The sequence below is a fragment of the Plasmodium cynomolgi genome, chromosome 14 (assembly GCF_000321355.1).
Source record: "Plasmodium cynomolgi strain B DNA, chromosome 14, whole genome shotgun sequence".
NCBI lineage: Eukaryota > Apicomplexa > Aconoidasida > Haemosporida > Plasmodiidae > Plasmodium > Plasmodium cynomolgi.
In genome coordinates this window covers 398,635-421,933 of record NC_020407.1, presented here as the reverse complement: position 1 = coordinate 421,933, position 23,299 = coordinate 398,635, and the positions used below count along the sequence as shown (strand labels likewise).

The window sequence follows — 23,299 nt, the reverse complement described above, 5'->3', positions numbered from 1 at the left end:
TGATTGGTATACGCAGAAAAGGGAAGAAAGGAAAGAAATGCGAAAGGCAGCGCAAGCAAAATAAGGAACAATAAAGTCTTTTTAACTGTTCTTTTCGCGCTTCAAAAAAAAGCTTCACATATATTCATGAGTGACACAGGACATTTCACGCGTTGGCGTAAATTTGAAGGGCATTTGCGTGCCGTCCCTTGTTTTTTACGTTCCCATTTATTTTTACACTAAAGTTTACACAAAATGCCACACCAAGTTTTACACTAAATTTACACTTAATTTTACATTTAGTTTTACATTTAATTTTACATTTAATTTTTTATTTACCCGTTTTGCATTATTCGCTCGCGTTCTTAAGCGTACCCATCACACGCCCATTTATGCATGTATATGTAGTGCTACTACGTACAATACGCGAGTAAGCCCGAGCAGACGCCCATGTGTAAAGAAACGCGCTTACATGTAGAGAAATTTAAAAGACCCATCCCCCCAAGTTACATTTTCAAATAAGCAAATCTACCAACGCCGTTTTGTTTGTTTCGCTATATTAACCCCACTTTGTTTATCACCATTACTCTGTGTGTATTTAATATTGTTGCTCATTTTTCCTTTTTTAAATGTGCCCTTACTAGTGTAGTAGAGTAGAGTAGTCAAAGCAAGTGAAACATTTAACTAGTTAAGCGCGTACATGTACAAGAGCGTGTAAACGTAAAAGCACGTACGTATGCATACGCGTACATGTGCATGTGTTAATTTTTTATACAAGCGAAGTATCCTTAATTTACAAAATGTGCAATATATGTAGTTAGTCCTTTCAGCTTTTTTTTTTTTTTTTTGGATGATTTGTTAATATTTTTTTTATCATTATATCCCATTTTTGCTGATTTGTTAATAATTTTTTTTTTTTCACATTTTTTTTAGCGCCTTTTAGCTTTTTTAGCTATTTTAGCATTTTTAGCTATTTTAGCCATTTTAGCTGTTTTAGCCTTTTTAACTGTTTTAGCCATTTTAGCTGTTTTAGCTGATTTAGCTGTTTTAGCTGATTTGGCTTTTTTTTGGGGGGGGGAAATATAAGACGATTTACGTGTGTATGCAATTTAAATTTTGCTTCCCTCCCTCCTTATCCATTTATACGAATGTACACCCCTTTACGCGTATTTATAAGCAGGTGACACACTCATATGCATTTCTACGAACCTATTCGGAGTTCTGCATACATGTAATAATTTGCGTGCCGCCCCATTTTTGAACATTTCTAAATAGAATCATGTTTTTTTTGTGTTTATTGTAACATACATTTATCATCTTTTGAACGACAAAATGAATTTAATAAAAGGCGCCAAAAACAAACCACAGAAACATTCGCAAAACAAATATGTGAACAACAATACAAAATGTAAGAAAATTTTTAGTGCACACAGAATTAAGCAGTTAGCTAAGGACAAAAAATTGTTGGATGATGCTTTGTTAGATTGTTATGGAAGGTTCATAGCTTTACTTCCAGAATTCCTACTGAAGGATCATGTGCACTTGTACTTTCAAATTCAAGAGGCATACTGGTGGTACGATGATATGTGGCAGGAAAAATACCCAGACAAGTTACCAAAATTAAGTTTAAAAACGTTTGGCTATTTAATATGTGATGATTGTCCAATATTAAAAAAATATGTCCCACCGTCAGCTCATGAGAAGTTCTCCCTAAATTGGAGAAGATATTGCAGAACTATACCGCTGAGAGGTGCAATTCTTTTAAATCATAATTTAAAAAAATGTCTATTGGTAAAGGGTTGGAGCACGGATAGCTGGTCCTTTCCAAAGGGGAAGGTCGACGAATTGGAAGAAGACTCTGTTTGTGCATGCAGAGAAATTTATGAAGAAATAGGAATTGACATATTCCCATACATCGACGAGCAGGTTTTTATCGAAACGCATATAGAAGACCAGCCCATCAAATTGTTCATAATACCAGGGGTAAAGGAAGACACGAAATTTCAGCCAAAAACGAGAAAAGAAATTGGAGCCATTCGATGGTTTGAAATAGAAAAACTTTTGGAACATATAAATTTAAAAAATAAAAAAAGTATCCTGTTTGAAAGTAAGAAGGAGCGCATTAACGAATGGTTCGTTGGTCCGTTTATTCCCAATTTAGTCAAATGGATCGAAGTTTTAAGAAGATCTGTGCATGCAAAGGATTTGAAAGGAGGAAACTCCTTCATATCAGGCAGCATCCAAGCGTATAAATATCAAATAAGTGGAGTTGACGAGGCTGTTATTAAAAAGCTTCAAACGGTTAATTTGAACTCGAAGGAGATAATAAATATCGGTTTGTTCAAAAGCGATGACGATTTGGAAGAATACGACGATGAAAACTTGAATGAGAATGTGAATGAGAATGACAAGTTACTGCCGAAGGATGTGGACGAAGAGATGGTCTCCAAGCAGATCAGTACATCGTATGCTAATTATAACAGCGCTATTAAGGTCCCAGGAGTAGATAAAAATAGGGGGAGCTTTACCAATGAGGAGGGTGTTAAGAACAGCAGCACCTCCAGCAGTGTTAGCAATAGAAAGATGGACAAAAGGAGCCTCGGACCGAATACGAAACAGAATAGCACAAATTATTACAACCAGGAAATGGTTTCTATAAGAGGCGAAGGAACTGTCGGCCAAGGTTTACCATTATACGATGACATGAACTGTAACGATTCGAGGCATTCTTTGGACCCCATGCTGGAGGAAGGCGCGTATGTTGAAGAAAGTACGTATAGTAGGATGGAGAAAGAACTCATGGGAAATAAAAAAGTGTATGAGCATGTAGACGACGCCATCGTTCCGTTAAGGAGGAAAGATATATTATTAAGCAGTTCGGCGCACTATCCAGATCCAGCCATTTTAGGAGAAGTACTGAATGAGAACAACTATAGCAGCGATGTGGGAAATAATTACAAAAATAACGCGATGAGCGGTACGTACAACACGATCAGCACCAACAGCAGTTGCACCAAAAAGATGAGTAAAGAGGTGAAAAAAAATGATAGTCGCGGAAATGTCGCGCATAAGGATCTGCATGCAGTGGAGAGTTACCCGTCCGCCGTAAGCGAAGTTAACAGTAGTGCAGTAAAAATCCCCCCCAAACAGAACAGCCTCATGGTTAACCATAGCGAGAATAAGAAAAACAGCGTCAGTATAAATAGCAGTGGCAGCGGCAATGGTAGCAGTAATAACAACAATTATAATAACAACAACAATTATAATAATAGCAAAAATAATTATAATAATAATATGGCCTATCATGGGCCGAGCAGCAGCAGTGCGTACAAGAAAACTTCCAATGCGCATGGTAATAATTATGGGAAGCATTACGGAGAAAATGATCCTGCAGGAGCGAAGGGGTATCGCTACAGCTTGAATAAGATGCGAATGGGAGGACATTTATCAGCCCTACGATTGAAGGAGGTAGGATTGAGAAGCTTTGACGATCAAGACATGGACAAGAGAAAAAATTTCCACCTGCAAGTGTATGGCAATAAGGACAAATTTAATTGTGATAAAAAGGAGATACAAAATCGATATAAAAAATTAAGTTTGAAAAATCCCTATCATTCTTTAGATGATGCCTCTGTGTATTACGTACCCACGAAGAATAAAACGCTAGACGCGTGTAATGATAAAACCTTTGGCGAGAACCACACCAACGGATGGAGCGCGGAAGATATGTTCAAATTGAATGAGGAAAAATTTGGCATTCATTCGACGTACAATATAGAGGAATACACAACCCCGCTAGTTTATAAGGAAGAAAAAATTAGTAGGTATAACAAGAGCGCCAAGGTTAAGGAGGGTATTAATCCCCACCTTGTTGGTAGCAGTAACAAGCAGGGAGGTGGCTACAACATTAAGATTAGTGGTCCCGCGGAGGGGGGTAGCCCTGTTCTTGGGAGGGGAATATACGGAAGTAGTAGTAGCAATAATAATGACAGGAATGAGAATAACCTTGTGTCGAGGTCGAAGGGGGAGTTCCAGAACAATGAGGGGAAGGGGAACCCAATCCACAGCCTTAATCCGAATGCGTACATAAACGTGAACGCCTTGTTGGCGAGGAGAATGAAGATGACACAGAGTGGTAACCCCCTACTACTGAATGATAAAAGTTCGAAGAAAAGCGTTAGTTGTGTTAGCAGTAATATGAGCGACAGTAGCAGGGAAATAGGTTTAGTGAAAAGCAGCAACGCAAGTGTGAATTTTATCAATGGCTGTTATGTTCATCACGAGCGGAATGGCGACGCGGATCCAAGGACGACGAGCCAGGTGGACATCCATGACAGTAGCCACGCTCACCTCTTAAACGGCATCAACGGTGTGAGCGGAATGAACAGCGTGAGTACAGCGAATGGCACAAATGGAGCAGGCAAAAATCATGTAAGCAAAAATCATGTAAGCAAAAATCATGTAAGCAAAAACCGAGCAGGCAAAAATCCAAGTGTCAATTTCAACCAAGCAGTGAGCCCCATGGAGGAAAGAAGAAGCAATGTAAGCGTAGACGTAATCCGAAACGAAATGCTAAGGAAGTATAAGCTGAAGGAAGGCTATGGCGTCATGCAGAGAGGAAGTGCGAACCAAAAGGAAGTAAACAATTTTGTCGATTTGCATAACCGTTCCATTGGATACACTAACATGAGTGCTGACAAGAATTACAAAACAGAACCACAGATGAACAGTAGTGGGAATACACCTGTTTCGAATGAATACATGCTAAATGCAACTAATCGAAACAACAAAATGAATATAATATCTGGGGACGTAAATTATAAAAATAGAAATGCATGTTATGATGTCAGTTATATGAAGACAGGGAAGGATAATAACAACTATGCTAACAAATCGAACGTAGGGGAATATTTGAATGAGAGCATTTTGGGGCTAACAAATGACGGAATGAGTGGTGAAGGTATTCATGAATATAGAAGTGTACAAAGTCGTAGCTCCTTGGGGGGAAGCTCTAATGGAAAAAATAATATGTTAATCCAAGGTGGTTTGAGTGTAAATAGGGAAGTGATTGATAAAAGGGAATATTCCCATTTAGATGGTGAAGGAAGAATGGGTCTTTATCAAATTAATGAAATGGGAATTGCTGCTTCGAAAAAGGCTAGCCAAGGCAGCAATAACAGCAGTAGCCATTCCAATGAGCCTGGGAAGTACTTGCTAAATTTAATTAAGGGAACGGGAAAATCGGGTGTGGAAAGCGATCCCAATTTAACCAATAACAATCGTAATAATGCCAGCCGGGCTAGTGTCCTATCAGGGAGTAATGCGAAACCGTTAAGTGAAAAGGAGATACTGTCCAAATTTTACAGCAATGAGGCTGGTAATCATGCTTTTACTAAAAAGGTTAACTCGGCGCGTTCTTCCACGGGAGACAAGAAAAATTCCATCAATAATAGGGAAAGGCACGATAATTACAGAAATGTCATTCCAAAGGATAATTTAAACATGCAGAAAAACCGAAACAGAATGAGCGCGGAGCATCTTACTTATGATGGCGCTGGTAGGCGCGACGCACAGGAGGAGTCAAACTTTAACGAGATGGAGATGATGGAAAAGCTGTCGAAGCATTTGAACAGTTACAACCCCTTCGAGTGAGATGCGCGCGTGGGGGCAGGTGCAGTCATGCTAGTACAGCATCGGTGGGGGGAAGCGGTAAAAGTGATCACATCGCATGGTGGTCGTGGTAGAAGTTGTAGAAGTAGTAGAAGTAGAAGAAGTAATAATGGTAGTAGACGTTGTAGAAGTAGTAATCGTAGTAGAAGTATTAATCGTAGTAGTAGTTTCAATCACAGATGCAGTTTTAACTGTAGTGGTGGTGATTGGGGGGGTAGAAGAACTCCAAATTAAAGTAAAGGCCCAGACGTTCGAACGGAACGATGCAGCAGGCTAAAGGGGAAGATGCCAGCACTTCAGCAGGTGGGGGGAAGTTTACAGGAACACGTATTTTTTCACAAGTCTGAATGCGCGGGACGGACCATTTGTTTGAGCATCATCGTGGAGATAAAGAGTTGCGTTAGTATAACATTATGTGGGGTGGGCTAATTGTAGATACCTTTTTTTCTTCTTTTTTTTTTTTTCGAAACGGATTTGGCATGTTATTTTCAATGTTGCTTTGCTTGTGTTATGCCACCATGGAGCTGTGGGCCAATACGAGTTGCCGTTGTGTGCATGCTAAATTTTTCATTTTTAACGACACCGTAGTTGTGTTAATAACGATAATAATGTAAAACTTATTAATTTTTTTTTTTTTTTTTTTGATGTTTTATGTTCTCACTTATTAATAAGCAATGATGCGTTGTTGTCATTTCGTTAATGTGCCTTTCGACGTTATGATTTTAGCGAGTGCGATGAATTCGAGTTGCAGCTTTTTTACTTAATTAAAAACGCGGGCTTCACACGCGCGCATGTGCATATACATGTACATCTGTACATATATATATATGTGTGTATCACTGTTATCGTTAATTGCTTGTTTACCGTTTTTTAGTTTTCCCAGTTTATCGCCAATTTTTTTTACCCCATGGCGCGTATCAAAATTTGTGAGTGGGGTGTGCACGCCTACGTAATCGCTTGTATGCCGTTTGTGCCGCTTACGCAGCTTATGCCGCTTATGCAGTGTAGCCATTTTTTAGCATGTTAGCCCCATGTCACATCTGCGCGCCTTAAGAATGCACGCGCGCCAGCAGTCGTATTTTAAAGCCGTTACGAGGTTTAGTTACTGCCACGGGCTGTTACCACGTTTATGCGTACACGTATGTGTCCTGCTGTTCCCGCGCGTGTGCCAATGAGTGTGTCTATTCGTGTGCCTATTCGTGTGACAATGAGTGTACCAATGCGAGTGCCAGTGTCCATGCCTGCGCGTGCGTGTACATCGCGCTTATTTATATGTTCATAGTTTATTATGACGGTAATTGTTAAGCTATTGTTTTACATGCGTGTATTTTGTTGTTACGTACTGAGCACCTGTTGCAAATGCCACATCTTTAAAAGGAAAAGCAGCCTCATGTATGCATGTGTGCGAATGCGCATGCGTGTACGTGTCTATATGCATACATGTGCGCCATTTAAAAAAGCTTTCAATTTTTTTTTTTTTAATGTTTTTTAAATCTTTGTATTTGCCTAATATGTTGTAAACAGTCCATAGAAAGGAGAAAAATCACACAGTTTAAAACTTACGCATGATTAAAGTGTGCATTTAAAATTGAGAACCCAGTCGAGGGGTGGGACTCCAAGGGAAGAAGGCGGCGCGTGTGCGCACATATGTATATGTGTGCTTTTATTTTACTAATTTACTTGTTTATATTTATTTTTTTTTTTCGCCTAATTTTTTAAGTGCACAACGGGTGTAATGTTGTGCGTGATCGTTGTGCGTGATCGTTGCGCGTTACCTTTGCGTGTCCCTGTTGCGCGATCGTCTGTTTGCATGCTGCGCACTATTGCCCTTTTACGTGCCCCTTCGAATTTGCTAAGACCTGCCTTAGCGGGCGTGGAGCTTTTAGCGGCGTGCCTCGCTCTGTGCAGCTTTTTTTTTAAAGAAAAAGATAAGCCAGGTGGATGCCGATACGACGAGCTGAGCAACGCGATACAGTACAAAACAACATGAAGCGAACGGATTGGCCATATATGCACATGTGCTTACATATATGTCGCTACTTGTTCTGTTCTGTTTGTTTGTTTGTTTAATCGGGAAAGTTCACCCCTCGACAGGAATGAACTAGTGAAGAACCGACCCCCGGAAGGTACATGCTATCGTGATGGGTAGTATGGCGTACACGCATATTCGGCTTATCCATAAAAAAAGGGCATTTACAAAATTGCGCACTTTTTTTTCTGTCCACCTTTTGAGTGAAACAAGGAGAAGGAGACACATCATCTGTGTAGTAACGGACGGGAAGGCATCAATATTTATACCAAACTGAGGAGGTCAGAACATATGGTAATAATTTTACCCTACACATATACCCGCGTTATTTACAGTTGTTATTTTTACTAAGCTAAAATTAAAAAGTGGAAGCTGCAGTCCGCACAGGAGAGGAAAATCCCGTGATGCGACCTCACGTCAGGTTTGAAAGCGTATATGTGAAAGATGTGCCGGAGTTGTGCCGGAGTTGTGCCGGAGTTGTACCGAAGTTGTGCCGGAGTTGTGCCGAAGTTGTGCTGAAGTTGTCTCGATGTTATATAATTTCATTGTGGCGTTGTAAGATGTTTTTTTTTCTTTCCATTGTTCCCCCTTCTGTGGTAATTTTTCATTCATTTTTCGTCCACGTATCCCCATTTCATCCATAAACACACTCGCCGACATTTTTAGAGGTCCCTTTGTGTATGCATCCTGGTGTGCCTCTGCCTTTGCGTGAATACATATACAGAAGTGCCTATTTAAAACGGTTACGAAACTTACCCCATTTTGTGTCTCCCCTCCCCCCGTTTAAGTCAAAGTTAAGGAGCAATTCAAGTCGCTGGCGCAACGGAACTGTGAAAAAATGAAAAGGCCATCCTAGGAAGCCAAGCTCAGCACATGTGCAGTGCACTTATTGACGCTGTTCTGTCTAGGGATTATCCCATTTTGTCACTGCATTCTTTTAAAAGCTATAAATAGAATAATATTACAATGCAGCTATCTAAGCGAACGCGCACAATGGTGTAAAGCTCATGGAAAAGGGAAGAAACATCCCCTTTTAAATGTTTGCATTATACGTTTGTGTTGTATGTAAAGTTCATCCGTTGGAATACCCATAAAATATGTAAGTGCTAGGCGGCCCTCATCCTTCCCTCCGTTGTCATTTCGTTTAGCGTAATTCTTTCGGCACAAAAGGAGGTCACTTCTATGTCAGTTGCAAATTTTGACAAAAAAAAAAAAAGACAAAATGGGGAGGATGATAACTACCTAAAAGTGTTATGGGGGGTAGTCATTTGGGAACAAACGCTGGGGAGCAATTTTTCCCTTAAGTCATTTTCCATTTGTAACTCCTCATTTCGAAGGGAAAATTACTCCTGTGCCATTTGTGTCTCGCTTATTTTTTACATTTTCAATTTTGTATTTCTTCATTTTCCTTGCGACATTTTTGGAGAATATATGCCGCACATGTTTTAAGGGAAGGTTCATTCCCCCCCTGGGGGAGTTATTTTTAAAAAAAGAAAAAGAATCAACCTTGTATCGGTAATTTCCCTCCTTTTTTTTTTCTTTTTGCGACTGTTTTACTTGTGTGACAGAAGCTCAGTTGAGGGTACATTTTAAGAAGTACCTAAATGAGAAGCACATGGGCGAAGCGAGCTCCTTTTAGCGAGTCCCCCATAGGAGCCGCGAAACTGTACCGCCAAAAAGGGGAAATGTGTGAAATGATGCATGAAAAAGTACGATAAAAAGTATGACAAAAAATACGAGAAAAAATATGCGAAAAAATAAGCGAAGGGAAAACGTGATAGTAAACGAAAAGGGATAAGGGAAAAACGCCACTTTCATGTGGCTGCCTAATTCGCATCATGCGATTCTCTTCCAATCGAAATTTTGGAAAAAAAAAAAAGGGAAACTAAACCATGCATCATATAGCAAAAGCTCTCTGCTTCTTCTTCATCTTGAAATGTATGGAAAAGGCTACGAGTTTTTTTATCAACAAGGTACACATTTTTCATCTCACTGCATTTAGAAATGGTGGCAACTTGGCACACATCGGTAAGAAATGTCCTAACAGCATGGGCTTGTCTGTGAGAAGGAAGGGCGTCTGCTTGAAGGGCCACGATGAGGAGGAAGCGGACGAGGCGGAAGAAACGGACGAAGCGGAAGAAACGGACGAAGCGGAAGAATCGGACGAAGCGGAAGAAACGGACGAAGCGGAAGAAACGGACGAAGCGGACGAGGCAGACACCAGCGACGGCAAGTTGGCACCCCGCAGTGCGAAGAAAGTCACCACTGGGGGGAAGAACGTCAAGGCCGGGAAATTAAAAAAAAGGAAAAGGAAAAAAAAACGACGAATGCGGCTAAGTGTAGAACGTGCAATAAGATATTAAAGCCAAGTAGGAATAATGACACTGTCTATAAACACATATGCACGCAACCCTATCTGCATGCGAGTACGTATTACCAAGCGGAGCTGATGCCCGTTGTTCATTTACTCTCCCCCTCCTGCCTTCCCTTTGATCCTATTCTCAGGAGTAAAGTTTTGCGCCCACTGCGGCACAAACGTATCGGTAGAGAAAATTAAATTGAAAAAGTACATAGAGGATATCTACTTGCCTCTCAGGTGAGCATCTAGACTGTTTACATGAAAATATATGGGAAGAGTCCCCATGTGAGGAGACCAGCTGTGAATCGCTAACCTTTTCATTTCTCCCATTTATGTGCAGGAAGGAGGAAGTAAGTGACAACACGTACCGCGTGGAGAAGGGATTCTGGAACGACATACTGCCGGTAAAGACATATTCGACATGGAAACGGATGTTGTGTTTATTCACATTTTTCATTTTACCATTTTGGACAAACTTCCCAATTTTTTTTTTTTTGCGAAGAAATTAGGCAAATATGAACTGCACGAATTGGGTCCCAACAACTGGGAAGGATTTTTGAAGTACGCTTTTGCATCTCAGATGAGTGCAGATGTGAATGGAGGGGCACCGTTGGAAGGTGTTTTTGTGGCATCTTTTCCGATCTGCTCTGCACCTTTGCCGCACTTTATCACCTTTTTTTTCCTTTTTTTTTTCCACTTTTATCTGCACCCCCTTTTCAGGTACTTAAAGTCGAAGAACTGCTCACCGAGGACGATGGCCCTGTACCAGTCCACGTATCAGGTGGGGCGCAATTACACACACCCGGCGACATCATAAAGTGGAAATTTAATTTCGTTGCCTCTTTCCCCCCCCCTTTTTTTTGTGCTTAAATATCTACCTTTAAAGGAGCAGTCCCAATTTAACTCTCCATTTCGCTTACCCCCCCCAAACACCCAAACACACAGCAATCACTGAAATATGCCTTATACCGGGACTACCTAAAGAGCGTGCATAATTTTCGTAAAATTAAGAATAGCACAATTCCGAGGAGGAAGATTACCCCTTTATCTCCCAAGGAGGTATGTCGAGAGGGTGTCATAGCTTCGTAAAAATAACACGAAATGTAGCGAAACGAAGTGAAAAGAGAAAGGCCATTGATTGAGTGTTTGTAAAAGGTCACCCACGCATGTCCCCTATAGGCCCATTCACTCCCCTTCGCTTCCTTTCCTTAAATTTAATTTCCTCCCCCCTGCGCAGATAGAACTGTTGCTGATGAACAGCGGCGACATGCACAGAGCCATCTTCGCCCTGAGTATAGGTACTGGCGCGTAAAGCCTCACTAGTTTGTAAAAGACTCGTACCAACAAAAAATTCGATATATTTTTTTAAACTCCCATATGGTTTCCCCAAATTTACAAAGGCATAGGGTTGCGTCCGTCCGAGGTCCTGCGCATTCTTTGGGAAGACATCAATTTTGAAAAGAAAGAAATTTTCATTAAAGGCCAAAAGACAAAGTATAGCAACACGGCCATCCCCATGACGAATTTTGCCTACAACGAATTGGTGAAATGGTACAACTACGTCGTACAGTAGTGCGTCCAGTAGTGAGCCCAGCAGTGCGTGCATTCGTATTATTGCGCAAGTGATATGCCTCATCTTTACTTTCTCGAATGCACACTTAATTACTCTACCCCATGCGACAGGTGGGAGATAGAGAAGAAGCCTATGAAGGGGCTGTGCTTTTATTCGGAGACCATCAAAAATAAGTTTAATTACACCAACACGAAGACTCCACTAAGTAAGTTCTCTTTAAAAGGGATCAATTTGACAAAAAAAAAAAAAAAAGAAAAAAGAGAAAAATATGCAACTTAGCAAAAAAGGAAAGTAATATTTTTTCGCCCAATTCTCCATACGTGCGTGATGCTTATGTAACGAGCGGCACTTGCTCATTTGTTGATTCGCCACTGGGGCACACTTCGGCATTTCCACATTTCCACACTTCCACTTTTGCAGAAACGTTCAAAACAGCGCTGAAGGGCGCAGCCAAACGGTATGGAAATAACGCACCGCGGATATAACAGAATGCGATGCGCTCTGTCCCTGTGCGTGTGTGCATTCAACGAAAGAACCGTGTGTTGAATTTGATCCTCAGGGCTGGACTCGAAATCAGCGAAGACGGAAAAAAGAGAAGAATATTTCCGTACCTGTTAAGGTTAAAAAAAACAGTCTCCATTGTTTTGCCCATATTGAACAAAAATGTCGAAATATTTAAAATGCATTGACGCAATTTTTTGCCCCCCTTTCTGTAGACACTCCTTTGCAACAATAGCTGCAACGTCAAACCCGCCTGTCCCTCTTCCAGTGGCGCAAGTATGTCATTCTGTCTTCTCCCTTTAAGTATTGTTCCACTGTACATATATGTGTACTTTACCGGAATGGAATTTTTATTTTTATTTTTTTTTTTTGGCACATCTCCATATGTGTGCTCAACGGCACTATTTCAAATTATTTCTTTTCAGGCAATTATGAGACATTCCTCTTCAAAAATGTTACTGGATACTTACACGAAGGCAGGAAACAACATAATTAGGGACGGCTTGGATAACTTCAAAATATAGGGGAGTGTCTGATGTGACCTCCTTCGTGTCGAGCAAGCATAATTAAATAGCATCTCGAATTTGTTTTGTTCGACTTGCACATACACACGAACATGTGTGTTCGCATGTATCGGATGAACAAATGAAGCGCCATTTTTTTGTGAATCCGTTCTCTTTCGCGCGGCTAAAGGTTGCGCAGAAGATGGGCATATTTGCTCTTTTGGGTTTTTCCCCTTGTGTTTTCTACTTTGTTTTTTCTGCTTTGTTTTTTCTGCTTTGTTTTTTCTGCTTTGTTTTTTCTGCTTTGTCTTTTTCCATTTGTGTTTCCCCCCCCCCCCTTTTTTGATTAACAGTAATTTTTTTTCGCATGCATTTCCTGATGTGCAGCATTTTGTTGGCTTTCCATGCTGTGCCAGGCGGACGCAAGCCATGCCCTTGTGAGTTAGACCAACGTGCGCTACATTGTGGCACCCTGCATTTTATTCTTCTTTTCTGTGCCCCTTTTTTGTGTGCCCCTTACCTGCCCTGCTTGGCCCATACCGGCATACCAGCTCGGGAAGCCCCCCTTCGAACGCAACTGCGCGAAAGCTGTTTTCCCCCTTTGTTAAAAATTCAACCATTCGTACGCCTCTATGAATCAAAACTGCATGTTGTGTCGATTCATTTTGGCAACTTCTAGCTAGTCATTTTTATTACTATGTATAGCATTTTGACTTTCCCTTTTAATGGTACCCCTCTCGTCAGGTGTGCTTTGATTTGCCTCATCGTCCCCATCGTTTTTGTCCTTTTCCCCATTTATATTTTCTTCCATTTGGTGTGAATCCAGCGGGGTGCTAATTTTATCTTCGTGACTGTATCCCCCCTCGCTGGGTATTTGGTCTTCCACCCTTTTGGTATCCGACCCATTGGGGCGTTCCTCCACACTGAGCACTTCCAGCATTATAGAAGCGTCCTCTTTTGCGTCAACTTCCTCCTTTATTTCTGCGTCCTCCATTATTTCCACCCTGTCCATTATATCTCTATTCTCGTTTCCTTCCGCGCCTCCCGTTCCTTCCTCGCCTCCCTTTACTTCCTCGCCTCCCTTTACTTCCTCTCCTCCCTTTACTTCTTCGCCTCCCTTTACTTCCTCGCCTCCCTTTACTTCCACATCTCCCTTTACTTCCTCTCCTCCCTTTACTTCTTCGCCTCCCTTTACTTCCTCGCCTCCCTTTACTTCCTCGCCTCCCTTTACTTCCACACCCCCTTGAGGAACATCTCCACCTGGGCAGTTCATATAATTCTTCGTCTCTGAAATTCCTTCCATTTGTTTACTCTCCAGTTTGCAAATTTTGGAACGCCCCCTTTGTGTATGCATATCTAACTCTCTTGGGTCTACACCCTGACATACTTGGACACATTGACTCCCCTTTCTCTTACCATCCTGTTCTTTTGATATGCTGAAAAATGACGTGTTGAGGACATTCGATGCAATGTTAAAAATGGAATTTAACTTTTCTGTCTCCATAAGTAAATTATATATATTACTTTTTGTGTGTTCTTTTAGAAGATTCAAATTTTGCCCCGACTGCGCATTGGTGGTGTGTGCAATTAGTGAGGAATCTCCGTATGGTGTAGTTCTACTCGGTGAAGCGGCATCTGTAGGGACAGGTGTAATCGAGTCATGGGTTGCATATGTTTGCCCTTCGCATGGTTCACGTTGAACACTCCGTTCGTTGTAACAACCGTTGGAAGTTTCGGTTGCTGCATCCTCCTCATGTATAACCGGAGCATAAGTCAACGCAGGTGACCTTTTTTTGTCAAACTTTTGTGTAAATTCTGTTTTCACATTATTCACAATGTCTCTTATGTGATTTTCTAATTTCTCATTCTCTTCATCTAATATTCTATTTTTGTTTTTTAGTAACTCCATATGGTCAGAGATAACTATCAACGAATTCTGCAGCTCCATGATCCTTCTAATTAATTCATTGTTCGAAATCTTTTCCAACTTGTCATCGTTTAGGGGATTCATTTTAGGGGTAAAAAGAAAAAAAGGGCGTTCTTTTTTTGTTACAGTGGTTGGGAAAAGGTTCTATCCAAATTTGAGCACTTGGGGATCATCTACCTGGGAAGTGTACTATTTGCACATTTAATCCGGAGCGGTGATCTCGTATGTTTGTGCAAACCTGTTGGTGCCCCTACGCATGCGTGAGGGGTGGGCCCACAACTTTTTCCACTATAACAGTGTGAATTAGTCGGGGAACCGCTACTCTGCAGGAGAGAAAAAAAAAAAAAACGCATATGTTACAAGTGTTAATATACACTACTTTCACCACATGGGGGGGTTCGTGGGTCATTCAGCACGATTTGCCCTTACCCGCATACATGCCAAAATGGGAAGTGACCATTACATGCGTTAATGTACATGCAGATGGCCGAGTACTCGACAGGCTGGCCTCATGAATTGCAAACTGCATACGATCTGCGCGAAGGGGCCGACGAGGGGTTATGCTTTTCGAAATAATTGAACAAACTGGAAAAATTGAAAAGCAGAAAAAGTGGGGAAATTTCACGAATAATGCGTGAAGGGTGAAGCGCCAAGGGGTTTCCGAGAAGATACACGTACATATTCGTATACATGTGCGTATGCATATGCGCATACCTATACGTATACATATACATATACGCATATGTACGTGCTAAGCCCCCCCTTTTACGTGGCCTCAAAAATGTGAAGGCAAAGTAGGCAACCTCGGAAGTGGGCCCACCAGTGTGCGTGGATGTGTCCTTTTTTTTTTTTTTTTTTTTGCACCAGATGAGAGTTCCATGCGGGCTACTAAAAAGGACACAACCCGGAGACCCAAGCGCAGCACGAACAATGGATAAAGGCAAAAAGGGCAAACTTCTCTTTGCACATTTGAACAAAAGGCCATATATCAGCAAGGCAGAGGAAATTACCAAGGCAAGAAGCTGCACCGTCAAAAAAAACAAACTCAAAAATATATACGTAGATTTTTCCCTGAATAAATATATCAACATAAATAGCCTTAACGTAACAAAATTTATTAAAACGCCAATACATTACCAGACGTTTAGAGAGCTTGTCGACACGATAAAGAGCGTCAGCAATGTGAGGCTGCAAAATATTCACTTGGTGAGAAAAATTGTGAATTCTATGGGGGTGTACGTAACGAATTATTTAAACAACGTGAGTCAATTGAGTCAGTTGAGCCATTCAAACCATTTGAGCCATTTGAACCACTTGAGTAGTTTAAGCCCGTCGAATGGAGGAGTCCACTGTGAAGACAGCTTTTACGACATGGATAATTGTGACGAGGACGAAAATGCGATAACTCCAAATAGCATCATTACTGTTCTGATTAGTCTGTACAAGCTAAAGTATCGAAACGAGAAATTTTTGCAATTGCTGGAAAGGCTTATATTTGTGAAGAAGGACAAGTTTAAATTTTCCCAGCTAAATTTAACCCTCTACATTTATGCCTATTTCAACAGAGTAAATAAAACATTCATAAATTGCTTACTAATAAATATTTTGGACAATGAAAAGATGCTAAATGCAGATAACATTTTGAGCATTTTCACGTCCCTATTTTATTTAAACTGTAAGAATGAGAAGACGTTAGATCGTTTGGCAAATTATATCATTTCCAATCATCTACATTTCGATATCAATGTTATCATTTTTCTTTTGAACAATTTGAGGAAGCTGAACTATTCGAATACTTCTCTTATGGAGTATTTCCACGATCAGATTGTCCTCAAATTGGGCTTCCTTCCTCCAGGAGGGGTAGAAAGGGGGAAAAAGTGTGTTGACCCGTTTTTTTTAAAGAGAAAGATTCAGCACATTATTGATGAGGAGAATCTCCAACAGAGGGATTACTCACCTGGTGCATGCATCTGGGGTGACGCAAAAGAGGGGAACCCTCACCTTATGTCACATGTGAAGGATGAAAAAAGGGGAGAAGTCACATCGAGTTACTACCCCCCCATGACCGACATAGATCTAAGTTACAACCTGTGTGCAGAAGACATAAACAGTACCTACGGATCAGTACACAATAAATACATTGTGGAAAATAATTACGTAGATTATATTTACGAGTATTATAATGAGAAGGATCTAGAAGAGATAAGTATGAGCAAATTGGATATCCTCATGGAGGTACTCATATACAATAAATACTTCAAGCAAGACATGCTAACCGTTTTGTATGAATATCTGCTGAACAACTTAAAAATTTTTATGAGTCAAAATGATAGTGACATGTGTCGTATTTTATCCAATTTGTATTATTTTCAAATAAATAACTTCCCGAACGTTCTTTTGCTAAATAAAAAAATACTGTTAAGTATGTGTCACTATTATGTACCTTTTTATAAACGAACTAACATAATGATTTTTCTGTACATAAAATTACTGCTAGAGAAGCACAACTATTTTGACGTGTTTATCGATACCATATTACAGAAAAAGATACAAACGGATTTGCTAACTTTGGAAGGGAAACAATTCTTAAATCTACTCAATGAGTACAAAAATTATAGTGTAAGCAAATACCTTTGCGACATTTCTTTGGTGTACTTTGACTTCTTTACTGTGAAGTACTCACCTCATGAGTTAGAAGAAGTGGGGAACGCATTAGACAAATTCCAAGAGGAACCCCACCATGGATCTTACCCCCAAGTGATCTCCATCCACAGGGATGAAAAGAATAAGAGATTCATAACACTAGAGTTTAATGAAAAAAACAAGCTAAGATCCTACGACGGGCAATTTTTATTACAGCTTTTTTACTTCTACATCCAAATGAAGTACTACGAAGGGATATTCCTATTTCTTAAGAGCTTATTTTCCGGGGTGAGAGATTTTAAGAAATTCGACCCATACGTATACTACAAAATTAATAATCACTCTGCCGATTTTGTTGTGGGGAATCAGATCCAGGAGGTGCAGAGGGCTGATCTGTACGTCAGGCTGAATGCATTGCAAATAATTCACATGTACGAGTATTTTAAGAGCGCCTTTGAATCAAATGAAGATTTTATCACCCAACAAGGTAACGTGATAAATGCTAACCATGAAAAGGCTCTTTATTACCACTTCTACGCATCCAATGGGGATAATTCTTTTGATGGCAGCATGGGGGATGTTGCTTCCCCCTTGCCAGTTCAAACGAAACAGTGTAAGCAGCCTTTGCGTTGTGAAAATAAGACACAAGCCGGTCCAGTCAGCAAATATGTATTTACCGAATGGAAAGTTAACTACATTAGTGGCAATAACCACACTGCTACTTCGAAATGGGAGTCGAATCGGACGTTTGGGAATGTCCTCAATGGGGAAGGGAACAATGGGGGGGTCCCATTGGAGAAGAAAAAATACAACTCGAAGTTACCAAAAAGTGGAGGATTAAAAAATGAACAGGTCAACCAAAACGGAAATATCGTCCAAGACGCAACTATCCACTTTGAGAAAAGCACCTTCCACGTAGACAGTCATGTTTATAACATCCTGAGCAACATTTTCTTGTACACCCCTGTGGACCTGTTCGCATTACACATTCACTACTTTAATTCGAAGAATATCTTTTTTTTGTTGCAGAACATAATTTTTAAGTTGAATTGGCTCAACGTTCAGTACCTCTCCCTTGTAGTTGCAAAGATTTTTTCCCGAATTAGTGAAGAAACTTGTCGCGAAACGAAGAAGGATTATTTCGTGTATCTCGATTTCTTCCATGATTACTTATTGGGGGAGGAAGGAGCTAGTCAAAAGTTCTCCTATCAGTCGAAGCGGACAAGGGGCACACAAAATGATAGTTATCTAGATGGGGAGGACAAAAGAATGCTTATAAGTAAGATTCACCAAAATTGCATAACCACATGGAGAGACCAAGATAAGGTAAAAAAACGCATCGCATATATATTGTGCAAAAATAAGAGCTACTCTAGGTATGTAAATAATGACATAATCTTTGACGAGAGTTTTCTAAACCTCCTTGTTCAGCTTGTTTTAAGAAAAAAAACAATTCTTTCCCCTTGTTCCTACTACGACATGACGAATGACAGTTTGCTCCTCATATTGAATTCTTTACGAACGAGGAAGAAAAACCCAAAGTACATGCAGAGCGTGGACATAATAACAAACATATTTCTGTTTAGGTATATTCAGTACAAGTACAGCGAGGAGGCGAATGAAGACAATTTGTCCAAAAGGTGTGCATCTGAAAAGGTGCCTTTTTTGGATCCCCAAGTGGTAGATATGCAGGGGGGGGAAAGGGGGCTATGCCTGAATTTGGACTTGGACATCAATTCTGACGCAAATTTGGACTCCAGTTTGGACTCCAATTTGGACTCCAATTTGGACTGTAATTTTTCCCAACGCGAGGCCCACGGAGAGGGAACGCCCTTCCAGCAGAACGAGCAACGTGGACGTAGAACACATAACAATGCTGTGCAGAGAAAAGGGGAAAGTCAGCGTTGTGTCAGCGTTACGAGTGCACCGGGGGATGACACCCAAAAGGGGGCTTCCAATTCTCCTAGCTCAACGGACGAGGGCAACTTAAATGGGGATAATCAAATGATGAAGAAAAAGGATGCGCTGAGAAGATACATACGAATATATTATGCAATTGTGAAGGTTCGATATTTTCACGAAATGTCTATCAATAAACACATATTTCGTGAATTGTGTGTAAACAGAGAATATATCGATAATGCCATCTTTTTGAACCTGCTTTTTTTTATATATAAATACAAGTTTGACGAAATGAGATACATCCTCCTGCTGCAGAAAAAATGTGCCCTGTATAAGGACTTATATTATACGCATTCGAATTGTAGAATAGTGGAATTTCTTTGTAAAAAATTGAAAATTAATTTGGACGATAGCGTCAGGACTACCCCCACGAAGCAGACATCTTATGATTATGAAAATGTATAGGGTGAAAAAAAAAGAAACATGTTAAGGGGGAGGAAATATGTACATACAGAAAAAAAAAAAATTTAAAACGCGCACAACTCAGCGTCTCTCAAAAAGGGACATAAAACTATGTATGTAAAAACAGAAAAAAATGATCCCCCCCATTTTTGAAGTCGAAAAGGTATTTCACCAGTGCAGGTATCCAAACGGATGTCATTTGTGTGATCACTTTTACACATTTTGGAACAGTAGAACTTTTTTTTTTTTCCTTGCAATCCAAGTGTCGTTACTCCTTTGGAGAATTTCTCTTTCATTTTTTCGTATGCGACGTTTTGGATTTACCATTCATGTTGGGCGTGCAAATGAGAATTCGCTTAATTTAGTTTAGCGACAGTTTGAAAGCTGATTTTTTTTTTTCACTCCCGTTTGTTTTCGTTTGCGCGTCTATAGTGATTGTGCTGTGTCATTTTGCGTTACACGATTGGGTAAGTTTATACTTGCATACATAATACATACATGCAAACACGTATATATTTTTTTCTTTTTTTGGAAGGGGGCGCACGCAAAACGGTGTTATTTTGGTGTACGACAAACGGAATGCCCTTTCAACGTTGCAGCGTGTGAATTTCTATTTTCATTCGTAAATTTTCCTCTTCATTTTTTCGTAAATTTACAAACGCGTAAAAGGCGCATATATAGTAGGTAATGGGGTGGGGGTGTTTCTACGACTACATTTTTTTTTTTTCCGTACCTGTTTTTTTCTTCCCCCTTTTTGTATTTCTCGCTTGCATGTGCATGAAAAAAAAATTGGAGTTTTTCCTTCCGTTATGATCCATGCATTTGCGCGTAGATTTGTGTGCAAGTATACTTTACACGTACGTACACGAATGTACATGCGTCTGCCAGCAGTCGCGTGATCGAATGAAAAAAGAGGGCACGTAGGTCAGCACACAAATGAAAGCTGTAGATTGACAAATGAGCAGTTGGTGTAGCATATCCCCCTCACGTTTAGTGAGTATGCCATGTGAAAAGCGCTGTGCCCCAGTGAATATGTAAATTTCTAAACATCCGTACAAACACGTATATAACTACACGCGTGCATTTAGTCCAAAGTGCAAAGCGCGAAGCTGGGGACAATCCGCCAAACCGCTCCTCCTGTACATTTCTTTTTGCTCCTGCAAAATATTTATAAGAACATACTTAGTAAAAAGGGGGGTAGAAAAAGCGAAGAAAATGTTTGGAGGGAATTAAAAATTTTCCCCTTCTTTTCCTAAGTTTATTTTTTTTTTTCGTCAACATTATAATATATAGCTCACGCTGGGGGAGGAATCCGAAGTCGAATTTGAAAGCAAGGGTACAGCACGAAAATGCGCATGGCACGCGTACGCACTTATGTACGCCGCTTTGTGCATCTTTTCTACCTATTCGGCTAATCTCTTGCCATCTTCTACGCCCGCACGTTGTATGGAACTGCTCCCGGTGGATCTGCCCCCTGTGGATCTGCCCCATATGCAACTACGCTGCCCTCCGTCAGCATGGTCCCATCGGGCCCTGTGGAATGTCCCTTTTTTTCTTCGCATGTGCTACCCCCCTTCCCCCGTGATAGGCGCAATTTGCACGTAGGAGAAGCATAACCCCCCGGACGAACTCTCATCACAAGAATGGTATAGCTCTGAAAGGCAGCACAGAAGAACACCCCCTTCTCCTACAGAAGCCCCTCTACCCCTCACTCTTATATTTAAGCAAAAATACAATTTAGAAGAAATGAACGAAGATGGATCGAACAATTTAATCATAGAAGATATAATCAGAAAACATATTGAAGAGAAAAAGGAACTAGTTGGAAAAATGATAAAATTTAGAGACAGGATTCCACTAGTAGAGTATAAAAAGAATGATGACGAAATGTACATATGCTCAAAGTACTATTTTATAGGCGATATTTACATTAAGGTGAAGAAAAAGAAGGACAAGTTTAGGATCACCTTTGTGGGTGGCAAAGAGGTCGACGACGAGGAGCATCTGGGGCAATCGCATATGGAAGAGTCGCATCTGGGACAGTCGCATCTGGGGCAATCGCATATGGAACAGTCGCATATGGAACAGTTGCATTCGAAGAAGTCGCAACCGGAGATGGAGCACAGTTGGACATTTACTGATGAGAAGAAAAACACACTAAGGGAAATGACCAGGGAAGACGAAGATGCGGACAAGCTACATACAGAAGCATCGAATGATAATCTGCGAGCGTACACAGATAATGACCAACTAAATGCAGAAGAAGATACAGACGAACTGAATACAGAACTATATAACGAAATGATAAACGGTCAGTTAGAAAACGAGTTGCTAAATACAGAACTGTATAGTGAAATGCTGAACACAGATTTTTGTAGCCAAATGTTGAAGACTCAGTTGGACAGCGAAATGTTGAGCGCAGAGTTGTACAACCAGATGCCGAACACAGACTGCGAAAATTGGGTTCTTTCGAAATTCAGGAAAAAGAAATTTATCATTATTTTGAGTGGAACCTCAGGTGGGGGGAAGAGCACCCTTAGTTGCCTTTTGGGTCTTTTTTTGAACATTCGACGGATTCTTTCGACAGATGTGGTACGGGAAATTTTAAGAAAGTACAAAGTGAAGGATGACAAGTATCTTAAGTTTTCAACGTACGAATCGTGGAAGGTGAAAGGTATCGAAGATGAGGGGGGCGCTAGTTCTAGCGGGAGTCGTGGGGGTAGCAGTATAGGTGCTGATAGCGGTGGGGGTAGTGGAGGTAACGGTGACTCAGAAACGAGGAAAGACGAGAGTGCAGAAACGCGTCTAAGAAGGAGGTGCATCGAGAACTACGTGAAGCAGTGCGAATTACTGTTCACCTACATCGATGACATAATTAACGATCACATAAGGAGTAACGAATCGATCATCATTGAAGGGGTTCATCTAAACGCAGAAATCATGGAGAAGTTAAACAAAAAATATCCAAACAGCATTATCTATTTTTTAGTATACATAAATGATAGGGAAACCAGCATTCGGAGATTTTCAAGCAGATCTGTAGATTTGCAGACGGAAGAAAATAAGTATATAAAAAATATTAACTATATTAATGACATACAGAAATATTTAATGGAAAGGACCAAATGTTTGCACCCGCCAATTAATTATATTGAAAATATAGACATATATAATTCGCTAGAGAAGGTCCTTCGGATAATTTATTCATTTGATTAATTTTTTTTTTTACGTTCGGGGGCAGAGGGGCATCGGCGCTTGCCACACACGTGTGCTAATTTGCATAGCGATAAAAATAAAAAAATAAAATAAAATGAAATAAAAAATAATAAACAACTCGGATTGGCCCTATTAATCTCTCCCGCATTTGTACCGTTTTTCCTCCCTCCCTGTGTGTCTACGCCTGTGCTAGAGTACTTTCCTGCTTCCCCACTGCTGCGCTTCCTTCATTTTTTAGTCGCTGCCAGCTCCCGAGCGCCGTTGTTTAGTTTCCCAATTCGTTAGCCCCCTATTTGATGTTTGGTCCTGCGTTTGAGCATTTCCTGTCCAATCGCCGGCACAGGAATTACCTACTTATTTAGTTACCAATTTATCTGTTTATTTATTATATTTTTTTTTTTTTACGTGCACCCGCCCTCGCCCCCTTTTTTCTTCGATTCGTTTACCCCATTTGTGCAATAAGAACAAGGCGTCATTTCGTATCACCATTCGTTTTTTGCGACCATTATTGTTATCATTATTATATAAATTTGGA

The 23,299-nt window shown here is 40.5% G+C and overlaps 5 protein-coding genes across 5 annotated transcripts; 4 read left to right on the top strand and 1 right to left on the bottom strand.

Annotated features, from left to right (window-relative positions):
- Positions 1-1,311: 1,311 nt before the first annotated feature.
- PCYB_141840 (NUDIX hydrolase) lies at positions 1,312-5,631 on the top strand (the record flags this gene model as incomplete). The annotated part of the gene is made up of 2 exons (XM_004224655.1): positions 1,312-2,086; positions 2,141-5,631. The coding sequence occupies 2 exons, from the start codon at positions 1,312-1,314 to the stop codon at positions 5,629-5,631; spliced, it is 4,266 nt and encodes a 1,421-aa protein (XP_004224703.1).
- Positions 5,632-9,726: 4,095 nt separating this feature from the next.
- Positions 9,727-11,610, top strand: PCYB_141830 (phage integrase domain containing protein; the record flags this gene model as incomplete). Its single annotated transcript, XM_004224654.1, has 8 exons — positions 9,727-9,925; positions 10,184-10,274; positions 10,378-10,441; positions 10,540-10,598; positions 10,758-10,818; positions 10,983-11,096; positions 11,275-11,335; positions 11,438-11,610. 8 exons carry the CDS (start codon positions 9,727-9,729, stop codon positions 11,608-11,610), a joined length of 822 nt encoding a protein of 273 aa, XP_004224702.1.
- A 1,683-nt stretch (positions 11,611-13,293) lies between these two features.
- Positions 13,294-14,625, bottom strand: PCYB_141820 (hypothetical protein; the record flags this gene model as incomplete). The annotated part of the gene is made up of 2 exons (XM_004224653.1): positions 13,294-14,178; positions 14,377-14,625. The coding sequence occupies 2 exons, from the start codon at positions 14,623-14,625 to the stop codon at positions 13,294-13,296; spliced, it is 1,134 nt and encodes a 377-aa protein (XP_004224701.1).
- An 846-nt stretch (positions 14,626-15,471) lies between these two features.
- Positions 15,472-19,551, top strand: PCYB_141810 (hypothetical protein; the record flags this gene model as incomplete). The annotated part of the gene is made up of 2 exons (XM_004224652.1): positions 15,472-18,510; positions 18,616-19,551. The coding sequence occupies 2 exons, from the start codon at positions 15,472-15,474 to the stop codon at positions 19,549-19,551; spliced, it is 3,975 nt and encodes a 1,324-aa protein (XP_004224700.1).
- A 1,039-nt stretch (positions 19,552-20,590) lies between these two features.
- Positions 20,591-22,764, top strand: PCYB_141800 (nucleoside triphosphate hydrolase; the record flags this gene model as incomplete). Its single annotated transcript, XM_004224651.1, has 2 exons — positions 20,591-20,884; positions 21,137-22,764. The coding sequence occupies exon 2, from the start codon at positions 21,295-21,297 to the stop codon at positions 22,762-22,764; it is 1,470 nt and encodes a 489-aa protein (XP_004224699.1). The 5' UTR covers positions 20,591-20,884; positions 21,137-21,294.
- Positions 22,765-23,299: the final 535 nt, after the last annotated feature.